At 45.4% G+C, this 13,048-nt stretch overlaps 1 protein-coding gene across 1 annotated transcript in view; it reads right to left on the bottom strand.

The window, feature by feature from the left end:
• The window catches only part of DIAPH3 (diaphanous related formin 3), a 165,087-nt gene that overhangs the window by 88,453 nt on the left and 63,586 nt on the right, over positions 1-13,048 (bottom strand). Inside the window, exons 20-23 of the mRNA XM_048494922.1 lie at positions 10,111-10,212; positions 6,874-7,113; positions 4,836-4,965; positions 2,944-3,068 (exon numbers count right to left, since the gene is read on the bottom strand). Of these exons, the coding sequence (XP_048350879.1) occupies positions 2,944-3,068; positions 4,836-4,965; positions 6,874-7,113; positions 10,111-10,212 (597 nt within the window). The remainder of the gene's footprint in view (positions 1-2,943; positions 3,069-4,835; positions 4,966-6,873; positions 7,114-10,110; positions 10,213-13,048) is intronic.

Here is a 13,048-nt window from a genome sequence, read left to right as displayed (position 1 = left end):
GTCCTGTGCATCTTGCATGGCAACTGGCTAAGGATTCGTCGTCTGTTCGGCCGAACCCTTAGTCAATTATTCATTGTGAGATTTTGATGGTAATGCTATCTGTAATATTATCCCCAGAAAATAAAGCTGAGCTCATCAATACGGCTAAGGTGTCCAGTCTTTGACTTGTTCTTTAACTTGCTCTCAAATAGTTTTTATTTTTCTCATAATGGCTGCATCGATGAATTTAACATTCTCAGACCTGTCTTTCTGCTGCACTCAAGTAACACAAATAAAGCCATGCAAAAAATGAACTTTACTGAATTTAAAGTCTTTCTAATAGCTAAGACGGACACCCGACCAAATCAATAAGAGAGCCGTCTATATAATTATACATTGTCAACAAAAGCATACAAGCTGTGCGTATTCCTGTTATAAAATAAACATGATGCTAATATATTCATTAGAAAGCTTCAGGTTGCGATATTCACCAGCAGGATATAATAGCCGAGTCACACATGGAGCACGATTGTGCACAGGATGAAAAAATGTATTCTCACAGAGCTCCATCCTTCCGGTCTGGGCTTTCCTGTCTGTTGCTTTTTATTAGCTGCATGTCTTTCAAGACACCAGCCCCACTCTGCTTTACATTTCAAAACAAGCCCTAGGACAGACCCTGCCCAATTCAATAACACTGTGCAGGATTATTTGACCTTCAGAGCAGAAAACCAATTTCTGGCGCCCCAGATGCTCAGGATCTCACGAATATCTGCCCCCATCAGTCTCCTGCCAGCTGCGGGTCGCATTGGCTGATGGGAATCGTAGTTCATGAACATCTGGGGTGCCAGAGTTGGACACCCCTGACCTAACTTTACATGAAGTCTCTTTTGCGTTATAATTTATGGCAGCCTCCACTTCCCTGGAAGTCAGCTTCTTTAATTAGCAAGCTCACAGCTATTACCAGTACCCACATGTCACGCCACCGTTTCGCAATTACTCTCCACCTTTAGGGACACTTATCAGGAGGCAGCTAACTATGGCATTTTAACAGTGTTTATAGATCAAACCGCCTGTTAAAAGTGTCACACGTGGATTATACTGGTATGGTGGAATATGTCAACGAAGCGCCTGATAATGCAATAACCTGGAAATAAGAGGGGAACCTGCCTGTGTATAATACCAAGTACTGGCCTTGAGGCATCGTTACAACACCCGCATAACGTGTTTTCAGCAGGAGAAATGCCTTAACAGTCCAGGTGCTCGGGAGCAACAGCCGCAGAAGGGCATTGCTTTCACATCCTGCATGTGAGCTCCCAAAGGCACCTGGTGGGCCACTGCGAGTAGTAGAGCTGGACTAGATGGACTCTGGTCTGATCCAGCTGGCTTGTTCTTATGTTCTTAATTAAGCAGACCAGTTTTCGTACAAGGGGCAGCTTTCTCTCCACACGGAAGAACAAGAAGGTTCCATTCAGGACCTTCCAAATGCCTTTTCTAGTTCAGCAGACCAACTGCTAATTCTTATTCAACACATCGTATTGGCATAGGGTGTACTGGAAACCGCTCACAGCAAAAAGGCGGAAATACATATCGCCGTGCAATCCTTTTCCAGGCTAAGCTTGCTGGTATCAACGGGCTTAGCCTGGAATCTCTCTGCACTGGACTGCACATGTTAGTAAACCACACTGCGTCTTGCTACAGAAGAATCCTCTATGCGGCATAAAGGTTTTTCAGGCAGAGCTGTTACACAATTTGCTATTTTTTTAATCCTCCCATAAAAAGATGTGTGCCCTGCAGCCTATCTGATAGTCACCGCTATTTAGAGGCCCCTGCTTGATGCTGATGTTCAGGGTCTGGAATATATGCCACAGCCTTTATTTCACATCCGATGGGAGTCCTTGCCTACTTTACGCAAACCGTTTTCTGCTTTCTCCGTGGCAAAGTCTGACCAACTGCAGGACAGATGCAGAACAGTTTCAGAGCAATGAACTCTGAAGGAAGAGAACTAAATGGAATTAGCAGTTGCGACATGCAGCCCAATCCAGATGCCCGGGGGGTGGGGTTGTGCTGCAGGAGTGACAGAAAGCTGCGCTAATGCATTTGTCCTGTCCGCTGGTGGAAGGGGCAACCATGCCAGCATAGGGAGCAAAATCTCCAGCACTGCACTGACCCTCGGTGGGCAAACCTGGAAGTCTAGGCTATCTTGGAGCTACACTGGCATCCAAGTGGACACCAGCACGGGGCCCGGAGGGGGGGGGGAGAAGCAGGCCATTCCTGGGGGGTGAAGCCGACTTCAGTCAGCTTCCACCGGAGTTCCAGCCTGAGAATGAAAGCCATAAGTCCTGCAGCACACGTAGCATAAACCTGTTTGTTCCATGAGCCAATTTAACTTGCTGGAGCATTTAAACTTTCCCTTCTTTGCACACCATCCAAAGCCCCTGTAGAGGAGGCAACTGCCGTCCTATACCACCTCCATGCACCCGTCCTCCCCAATAGGACTCACGGGAAGAAACAATGGCCCCCCAAATATTTGAAAGCAAAACCTCAGACCAGCTCACGATGCTTCGGTGGATTGCTTGTTTTGGTGATTGACGTGAGCTGTATAATAATCTAACTGATATCGCCAGCAGAAGGCTCCTCGATTTCCTAACGATATCCCACTTCACTGGAAATTGCCATCTTTCGCCAGCCAGCATCTCAAAACATTTCGCTGAGTTCTGTCCGTGTGTTGAACCAAACAGTTACAGAGTCAAGCGAGATAGTAGAAGGCTAATTCTAGATAAAACAGTATGAGTGACTTTTTTTTTATTTAAGCCATTTTAGATTTAGCCATTTAAGGTGGAGGTAAGATTAAAATTGTCAAAAGTGACTGCTGCAGACTGAATGTAGATTATGCAAATTCATCTAAGATACCGAGAAACCTTAAAACAAAGCGACATACAGAGCATTTAACTGTCAAAAGGATATGGACATCTTTGCCACAAACTTGTCATGAATATCCTCAGGAAGGGGAAAGGTCTCCAAATCCTTCTCAAGTTGCTTAAGCTGCCGTTCCATCTGCTTTAAGCTCTTCTCCAAGCTTTCTGCTGAAACTAAACACATTAGGAGTCACCTGAAACTTTCATGTCAAGCGAATAGTGTACCTTCGCATGCTATAAAAAGCCTTTTGCTAGGTAAAGGCCATATAACACATTCTACATATCTATTGGTTTATAAAGCCGAAGAATTATGCCAAGAGAAGAATGTGAGTTATAACGTTGGGTATGACTAGATCAGTGGTGGCGAACCTATGGTACACGCGCCAGAGGTGGCACTCAGAGCCCTCTCTGTGGGCACGCGTGCACAGAGTTTGTTCCCCACCCACACACATACATCTAGGCTGGCCTGGGCCGCTGGGCACGATGTGCGCGCACCATGGTGAGCAGGTAGGACTCGGCTGGGAGAGCTGGTGTCTGTGCTTACTCCTTTACCTGGGAGTAAGCTCGGTTGCTGGCAATGGGGCTTGCTTCTGAGGAAACCCTCCTAGGGTCATGATTCACCCATTCAAAGTGTTGCACAGCTGCTTCAAAGCAAAGCCACCAACTACCACCAAGCATACTCCCGGGTAATGCACACCTCGGAGCCAACCATTTTTTTAATATTAAAACCTCAGTATTCAGGTTAAATTGCTGTGTTGGCACTTTGCGATAAATAAGTGGGTTTTGGGTTGCAGTTTGGGCACTCGGTCTCAAAAAGGTTCGCCATCACTGGACTAGATACTGGATGTAGCACAGGATCGTTCCTCCAGTGCATGCAGGTGATGTTTACAGAAAATAAATCTCTCTGGAGATAATTGCCACAAATTAATAATTAAATAAGAAGCAGTCTTCAATTCTACATCCTTAGGAAGATGCTAAGATGCCTTCGATGTCTCTGCCATTATCATTTTTAGAGTGACGAACATATTCCTGGGCAAATACCAAAAAGTCAGAATTTCCATCCAAAACAAATCAACACCAGAGGATATGAACTAACAGAAAACTAGGCAGGGGTCCTTTCCTCAAGACGCTTGAGCAGTAAAAGAAAAAAGAGACTCCACGTGTACACATAAGCTACAGGGAAAAGGCTGTGGAAGATGAAGAGGAACTCATTTAAAAATCACAAGGCCACCAATAAAGGTTCTGGAAGTGTGGCAGAATGATAGAGGATCAGATTTGCAATTTTTAAGTCATAGTCTTTGGACACTGAGTTCATCTGTGCTTTTAGGAGGTATTGAAGAAAGGCAGTTTATGTAAAACTCTGGAGGCATCACAAGGTCTTTGTAGATCAGGCTTTTACTTAACACCCCAAAAAAAGTCAAGTGTGGAGAGTACTTAACATTTCCACAGAACTAGTGTACTTTCACTGTTGCTCAAAACATGCCTGGCAACAGTATAGGCCCGTGGTGGTGAACCTTCCAGACTCCAGATAAATAGGACCATACCTCTTATCAGTTCTCGCCAGCATGGCCAATTGGCCATGCTGGCAAGGGCTGATGGGAATTGTAGTCCATAACATCTGGAGTGCCAAAGGTTCGCCACCACTGGTATAGGCTCAATTATTTCAGTGGATGACCCACGCCTCTGCAGCAACCTCCCAGAAGAGGTCAGAAGGCTCCTACCAGCCCTGGATGTTGAGAATAGCAGCAAAAGAAGAACTCTGCCAAATAGCTGTGGAAGCAACCTGAGCCCAGGCAAAGAGGAAACACCCTGACATGGGGGACACAAGGTGTTTTGAGGTTTGTTTTATCTAATGGTTTCTATGCACTGCTGTGGCCCACCTTGGGTCCTGAGATGTTCCAGAGAAAGACAGGCATTTAAACATTCGATATAAATACACACCTCTGCTTGCTTTATCGACGTGTTGCAAATCTTCGACAAACCTCAGGACATCAGGGTATTTCTCCTCGCATATTTCAACCAGAAAATGAAGCAACGTAGTTTTCTGATCAAAGGATTTAGTGTCCCTTAGCTTGAAAGGAAAAAAAAAAACCAGTAAGGAGCTTTAGTATATTTTGACGCATTTCATCTATATAGTTTTGGATATTCCGGTAATTACCATTGTTTCTCTTGCACGGTATTTGAACATTAAACAGAGTGCCAAAAACATGTTATGGATTAACGTAAATCTTCCGGTTCCAATTTTCTGGCTGGAATTCCACCCTCCAAATGCAGCATTTAGCAGTTAAAAACTCGACTGAATAGCAAGACAGGACACCCAAAGACAATGTTTGGTCAAATGAACAGTTAATATAAAAAAAAATTACTCAGTGATACTACATGGCAAAATTCAGAGGCAGTCCAATATGGACAGGGCACAGCAAAATTCAGTATTGGATGATGACTAATATCAAGCATTGGCCAAATATTTGCTCGCCCAGGAAGCCACTGGATAATGTCACCCTGCGTATTTTGAACAGGAGAAAGGGAATGTAATTTGTTTCAGATCTGGCTGAAGACATTCTTCACTGAAGAACGGGGACCGGTCTGCCCTGAACAATATTCCCTCAGCACACAGTCCCAGTCCTTCCTAATGCATTGCTCAAAATATCAGCTGGGATTCAGTGGAAACATAAATGGACTTAACACAGCTTTGCTTGCCCAAGATATTACTACCTTGTTATAATATGCCTCGTTCTTTACTGATACAATACCATTTTTTTCTGCATTATATCTGCACTCTGCATCAAACCTAACATGCTGCGCTTTTCAGATTTCTATAATCCTGGCACCTTACGTATCAGATGTCTCTAAATCCTGATTTGATTGACTTACTGCATAATCCATTTTGAGGATCAGTGAGAAAAGTGAACTATAAATACAGTAAAAGAATCAATGAAACATTGCCCAGAAATTGGTTGCAAGAGATTCCGTGCAAGCAGAGATGCGTTAAGTTTGACAGGGCAATGGTTTCCCTGGGCCAGAACAAGCAGAATATTTTGTGCTGGATCCCACTCATGAATACCAGAGATGATGTCATACCGCTGCGGCAACCACCATAATTTGTGACATCGTACCCATTTTGACTGCTTTACTTAAAAGATAAAAACAGAAGCTTTCAAAAAGAATGAACACCAATCTTGAAACAATGTGTACAGTTAAGGGTAAAGGTAGTTCTCGGTACAAGTGCTGGGTCATTGCTGACACGTGGGGTGGCAGCATATCACAGTGTTTACTAGGCAGACTGTCTGTGAGGTGATTTGCCATCACTTTCGCTATAGTAGTCTATGCTTTTCCCCCAGCAAGCTGGGTACTCGTTTTACCGACCTTGAAAGAAAGGAAGGCTGAGTCAACCTTCAGCCGACTACCTGAAAACGACTTCCGTTGGGATCAAACTCAGGTCGTGAGCAGAGCTTTTGACTGCAGTACTTCAGCTTACCATTCTGTGTCATGGGGTACACAGTTATCCAATATTAGATGTTTAATCTATTGTCGAAGGCTTTCACGGCCGGAATCACTGGGGTGTTGTGGGGTTTCCGGGCTGAATGGCCGTATTCCAGTAGCATTTTCTCCTGACATTTTGCCTGCTGACATTTTGCCTGCATCTGTGGCCGGCATCTTCAGAGGATCTGAAGATGCCAGCCACCGATCCTCTGAAGATGCCAGTCACAGATGCAGGCAAAACATCAGGAAAAACAGCTACTGGAACACGGCCATTCAGCCCAGAAACCTCACAACACCCCATTAAATGTTTACTTTGTCTAGCTTCAAAGCAAATTAATGGCTTTTCCATATGAGTGGGATGGAATAGATAGTGAAGCTCATATTATAGGAGACGTTAAGCATCCAACAAGCATTTTTGATAGCAGAGTATCTATAGAAAGGAAGTAACGGCAAATACAGCGTGGAAAGTCTTTGTGGGAAGAAAGAGAAGACTCACTTTGCATAAGGAGCTGAGGTTAAATCCAAAGGTCTGTGCATTCCGTGATCCCGCATTCATGTAATTTCCCATTAGCAACACCAGTTCCAGCAGCTTGCTGAAGCTTTTGCTCTTCTTTATCTCCTCGCAGGCGGTGCTGACAGCCATGATATCAGGTTTGATGTTGCTCACCTGTTCCTCAAACTGAAGCTTAAAAAGAATAGCACTCAACCGTGGCTGCAGCCTCTTCACACCACTCATCTAAATGCGGGGGGGGGAGGGGGGGAGAGAATATCGAGGTCTCTTAAAATAATTTTCCTCCCCATGAGGTCACATGAGACAAACAGCCTGCCTTTCAGCAGTCACTCTAGACTTCCTTGGTGGTCTCCCATCCAAACACTAGCCAGGGCTGACCTAGGTCCGATCTATTGAAGCCATTAGCACGATCTCAGATTCTTTATTAGAGTGATTTGAAACAGCAACACCTGTGCAACTGAAGCACAGACAAATGAGTAAACTGTGCAAACGGCTGGAATCTCACAACCTACGCCCACTCAAGGGCAGAAATTGTACAACAGAAACTGGGCTGTGCAGCAGACATTAAACACAAGCTAAACCGAATCCCAGTGTTATCTGGTGGAAAGGGCTGTCAAGTGGCAGCTGAGATATGGCAACCCTGTAGGGTTCCCAAGACAAGAGGTAGTTTGCCATTGGTTTCCTCTGCATAGCAACCCTGGACTTCCTTGGTGGTCTAGCACCCAAATGTTGACGACATGTGACCTTGCTCAGCTTCCAAGATCTGAAGAGAACAAGCTGGGCTGGGCCATCCATGTCAGGGGAAGCGTCATCTACTGACAAAAAATCACTTAGTGTCAGGGATGGCACCTAGTTGGTTGAGGTGCATTCCTGCCCCAATGCAGCCTGATGGTATCTGGGTGATGGGAATACATTTCTGTCATTGTCATTGCTACAAAATATATGTATTCAGCCTGCTATATGTTACCATGCTGTAAAGGGGCATTCTTTCCTTGATCTTCTCTCCCTCTTTCACACGCCTTGTCGATAACTAGGCTTATCCCTGACACCTTCCTCTCCCATGGGAAAAGGGGATGTTTACGTTGACTCGTGGGAGTGGGAGTCCAGGTGGCTGCATCTCTATCTGCTGCTGACCTTGGGGTGCCGCCGCGCCGAAATATCTCTTTCTTATATTCTTTGGGAAAACAGGAGGGGGATCGTTTCTGAATAAAGAAGGGGGGGGGGGGAGCCAGGTCCGTCAGAACAGGCTTCTTGCAAGCTGGGTGCTTCGTTACCTTTCCAATATACGCTACTGATCAACTGGTTGTGGTGGGTTTTCCAGGCTGTGTGGCTGTCGTCTGGTAGATCTTGTTTCTAACTTTTCACCTGCATCTGTGGCTGGCATCTTCAGAAGTGTATCACAGAGAGAAGTCTGTTACACACTGTGTCACACAGCCTGGAAAAACCACAACAACCAATCCAGAGCCTTGTCAAAGGCTTTCATGGCCGGATTCAACCGGTTGTGGTAGGTTTTCCGAGCTGTGTGGCTGTGGTCTGGTGAATCTTGTTCCTAACGTTTCGCCTGCATCTGTGGCTGGCATCTTCAGAGGTGTATCACAGAGGGAAGTCTGTTATACAGTGTGTAACAGACTTCCCTCTGTGATACATTGAAGATGCCAGCCACAGATGCAGGTGAATCATTAGGAACAAGATCCACCAGACCACAGCCACACAGCCCGGAAAACCCACCCCAACCAATCCAGAGCCTGTTTTGTTGTTTCAAGGATTGAGACCTAACACTTAGCTTTAGACATTTCTTGGATCTAAGAAAACATTTCAAAACATTTGAAAGTGTATAAATGGTAAACCTGTAAGAATAGGGAAAAATGCTCAGTAATTAACATTTGTCATTCAACTGTATTTCCAGGCAATAGGGATTCAGCCTCTCAGACAGCGTCAAGACAGTGTCCTGCTGGAGCTGTGAAGGAGATCCGAGTGACATCAACAAGATAAATTCCACCACTTCAGTTTGGTGTGAGCTCCGTAGGGGCCCTTTTAAGGATAAATCTGTGCAAAGGATGGGGGAGGATACATTTGATCTCACTTTCTGGGATTGCACACTTGTGCCTGCCTTCCAACCATCTTGCCAGGCAAACCTCATCAAAGCTCTCTAGAGCCAGTTAAGCCAGTATGGACTGATTCATCAGAAGGGCCCTACGGGAGGAAGGGAATGACCACTGCCCATGATAAAGGGACTGCCCTTCCTGCAACCCAAAGCTCCATCTCCCTACAGCTGGTGAATTTGTGGACTTGGCTCCTTGGTTATCTCAATGGCCTCTTTCTGCCCTTAAGCCCTTCTGGACGGTAGATTTGTCAGTCAGACCATAAAAATGAGAGAATATGGGCTCCTTCAATGTAACTGCTACCAGCCAGGCCAACAGAGAAACCCTGCAAGGGTGGTTTCAGAGGATAGCCAAGTTGATCTACAGTAGAAATGGCTAGATTAGAGTCCCATAGAACCTTTGAGATTTCGGGGTATAAGATTTCAAGAGACCGCAGTGGCGTAGTGGTTAAGAGCAGGCGCACTCTTAATCTGGAGAACCGGGTTTCGTTCCCCACTCTGCCACTTGAGCTGTGGAGGCTTATCTGGGGAATTCAGATTAGCCTGTGTACTCCAACACACGCCAGCTGGGTGACCTTGGGCTAGTCACAGTTCTGAGCTCTCTCAACCCCACCTACCTCACAAGGTGTTTGTTGTGAGGGGGGAAGGGCAAGGAGATTGCAAGCCCCTTTGAGTCTCCTTACAGGAGAGAAAGGGAGGATACAAATCCAACTCTTCTTCTTCTTCATCAGCTACTATCTGACTAAAGGGAGCCTTGACTCTCGAAAGCTGATGCCCATCAAATCTTCTTGGTCTCTACTAGACTTGAATCTGGCTGTTTCGCAAGGATAACTGTTCATAGTCTCTGCTATGAACTAGCTGCTACAGATCCGAATCCTTTGCAATGGTCTCTGGTAAAGGAAAAAAACCCTGCAACTTATTAGGTCACAAAATCCGGGTTCAAGTTAGAAGGCAGCTATGATGGGGGTGGTGAGAAAGCATCTGAGATCCACCTTCTGACATTATTTGTTCCTGACTGCCTTTCCTAGGGGGAAAAGAAAGCTCAAAATCTCTTTGGGAGTTAAATTAATGAAACAGAGTTGATCATGAAACAGAAGTAAATCAACCACAGTGCTGCTCACCACAACCGCAAACTGCTCCGGCTCAGACAAGTTATTATATTCACTCTTCAACTTGGACAACTGGCCGAGTTGTTTTTGTTCAGGAAGATACTTAATTAAATTCTGCATGAAATGGAAACACAAAGCAAATTAGATGTTTTAGAGAACCTTCGTTTGACGAGCGTGCCAAGGATTGTATATGGCACATCACAAAAGGGTCCAATCAGTATTGTTAGGCAGACAAAAACTTCACACAAATAAGTCTAGCAGCAAGAGACATACAAAAACCACAACCTGATCTATGTCATTGAACACGAAGCAGAAGCACACAACCTGGAAGTTGCAAACAACTCTCAAACTCTCCGAAGTAGCTGTCAGTGATTTCTCTGTCAACTGCCAGCCCCTGGTCACATTCCATGCTGTTCCTAAAGTTCCCCAAATCCTGCGAAGCAGACTTTCAACGGGAAGCCAGCACCCACCAGAATTCCTCTCTTCCTCAATCTATAGCCAGTGTGGTGTAGTAGTTGAGCAAGTGGATTCTAATCTGGAGGACTGGACTTGATTCTCCACTCCTCCACTTGAGTGGCAGAGGCTTATCTGGTGAACCAGATGTGTTTCTGATCTCCTACATCCCTGCTGGGTGACCTTAGTCTAGTCACAGTTCTGCCTTACTAGACCTTAGTCTAGTCACAAGATGTCTGTTGTGGGGAGAGGAAGGGAAAGGAGCTTGTAAGCCACCTTGAGTCTCCTTACAGGAGAGAAACGTTAGATATAAATCCAAACTATCTCTCTCTCTCTGTCAGTCTGTCTAATAGGATCCCACTCATTATACTCAATGGTGCTTTTTTCTGATAAAGCAATGTGCTTTTTCTGACACCAGATATTACCTTGCTTATTTGGGTGAGCTCTGCTTTTGGCAACCACCACTTTGTGAAATGACAAGATGCAGCTACAGGTTTTACGTAAAGAAATGCATTAAAATGTTTAAAAGAACACAAGATTTAAAAACAACTCCAAGCTGAGAAAAGCGTGTTGAAAGGTGTCACAAAATTCTAACCTCACCAGCAGTCTAGACTTGTGCTCGTATCACGGATTCTGTGATCCACATCTTAGGCTGGTAAGGGTGGGAAAATTAACTGCGTATGAGCAATGACCCAAATGGCCGGCAATTTCAGATGGCCGCTAATAGGGGATGTGGAATTCACTGGCGCTGCAGAATTCTGGACAATGGTTTTGACCGAATTCGCTAGACTAGCATCTTATTGGGAGGGAAAGGAAACCACGGTTTTCAAAGGCTGTGACTTAATTCTAACATTTCTAATCCAGAGCATCTTCTGGAGGTACTTTTCCCATTTCCAATTTATGCTACTAGGTGGTAGGTGTTGGAGACAATACACTAACAGAAGATAGAAGCAGTCCATCTTCAGGGAATCTCGCTTTTAACATTCTGTACTATAACTGGGGAATTGCAGTAATATCTTAAACTGCCTTAAAATAATATTTTGAACAGCCTCTTTGGGCTGCTACTCTTTTTAAGACAGACGTCATGACTTTCTACTCATCTACTGCTCCTCTGAATGACTACTCAAAATGAACCAAAAGTTGTTGCCTGAGGAAATGATGGTCACAGAGTTTTCTTCCGTGTACTTGAAAGGCTTTTTGCCGCTACAATGTGGGTAGCCTTGAAGTCCATCTTCTAAAAAGAAACCAGTTTTATCCCTCCACCCCAAAGCATTTAAGTCCAAAAGAGAAGCCATGAGAGCCCACCGTTTCAATTCTAGAATGTGGAATTTCAAGGCTTTGATAAGCCCACGGTACCCATGGCCAGACTCCTTTGCACCGGACTGGCAATATAGTGATGTCCCTTGCCTGAGATACAAATCATCATTGGGAATGGCCAGAATCAACACAATGAACACAAGGCAGTGGTTCTCAACCTTCCTAATGCCGCGACCCTTTAATACAGTTCCTCATGCTGTGGGTGGGGACTCTGGAACCCTAACATTTATCCATTTTGCAGATGGAGAACACTGATGCAGAGAGGCCCTTTAGGCTTTACTCCTGTGTTGGGTCGCTCAATTCTGTGGCAACCTGACCTAATAGGTTGAGAACTGCTTGGCTTAGCGTGTACCTCTTCCTTAAACGAAGCTTTTATCCTAATGCATCACATGGACGTGGACACACGGTTTAAATTCACTAACTGCTTGCAGAAAGGAGCTTTGATGTCTCCTCCCACTGCAGACTGCTGTACCCCCTTACACTCTGCCTCCAGTCAATACAGCTCTGGGAACAGCACAGAGGGCAAAGAGAGAGAAAGGGTGAACACTGTCACACACCCAACAGATATAAAATGCCTACTGCAAGCCAAAAAAGAAGTTAGGATCCAAGCTATTAATGAGCGGTATTCTCTTTATATACCTCAAGTATAAGCCTTACTTTTGGTGAAATTATTTTTTTTGTGTTTTGAAAGCCCCCCTCGACTTATAATGCTGTGAGTGAGGGATCCCAATTTCTAGAATTCTTGTGTGCCATTCCCCCTCTCCCGTCTTCCCTCTCCTCTGCCTTCTTCTCTGCCTCCCCCCTTTCAGCCGCCTTCTCAGCCTCCTTCTCTGCTTCGCTCTCCTCTGCCTTCTTCTCTGCCTCCCCCCTTTCAGCCGCTTTCTCAGCCTCCTTCTCTGCTTCGCTCTCCTCTGCCTTCTTCTCTGCCTTCCCCCTTTCAGCCCCTTTCTCCGCCTCCTCTTCTTCCCTCTCCTCTGCCTTCTTCTCTGCCTCCCCCTTTCAGCCGCTTTCTTCTTCTCAGCTCCTCCTTCCTCTGTCTCCGCTCTCCTCTGCCTTCTTTCTCTGCCTCCCCCTTTCAGCTTCACTTTCTTCTGCCTCTGCGCCTTCTTCCTCGGCTGCTTTCCGGCCCCTGGCTCTCGGCGGGTGACAGCCAGTCAACCTGGGTGAGCTGGACAAGCTG

Source organism: Sphaerodactylus townsendi, linkage group LG04 (assembly GCF_021028975.2).
Source record: "Sphaerodactylus townsendi isolate TG3544 linkage group LG04, MPM_Stown_v2.3, whole genome shotgun sequence".
In the NCBI taxonomy this organism is placed as follows: Eukaryota; Metazoa; Chordata; class Lepidosauria; order Squamata; family Sphaerodactylidae; genus Sphaerodactylus; species Sphaerodactylus townsendi.
The sequence above is the reverse complement of the archived record's forward strand: the minus strand, read 5'-3'. Positions and strand labels throughout refer to the sequence as shown.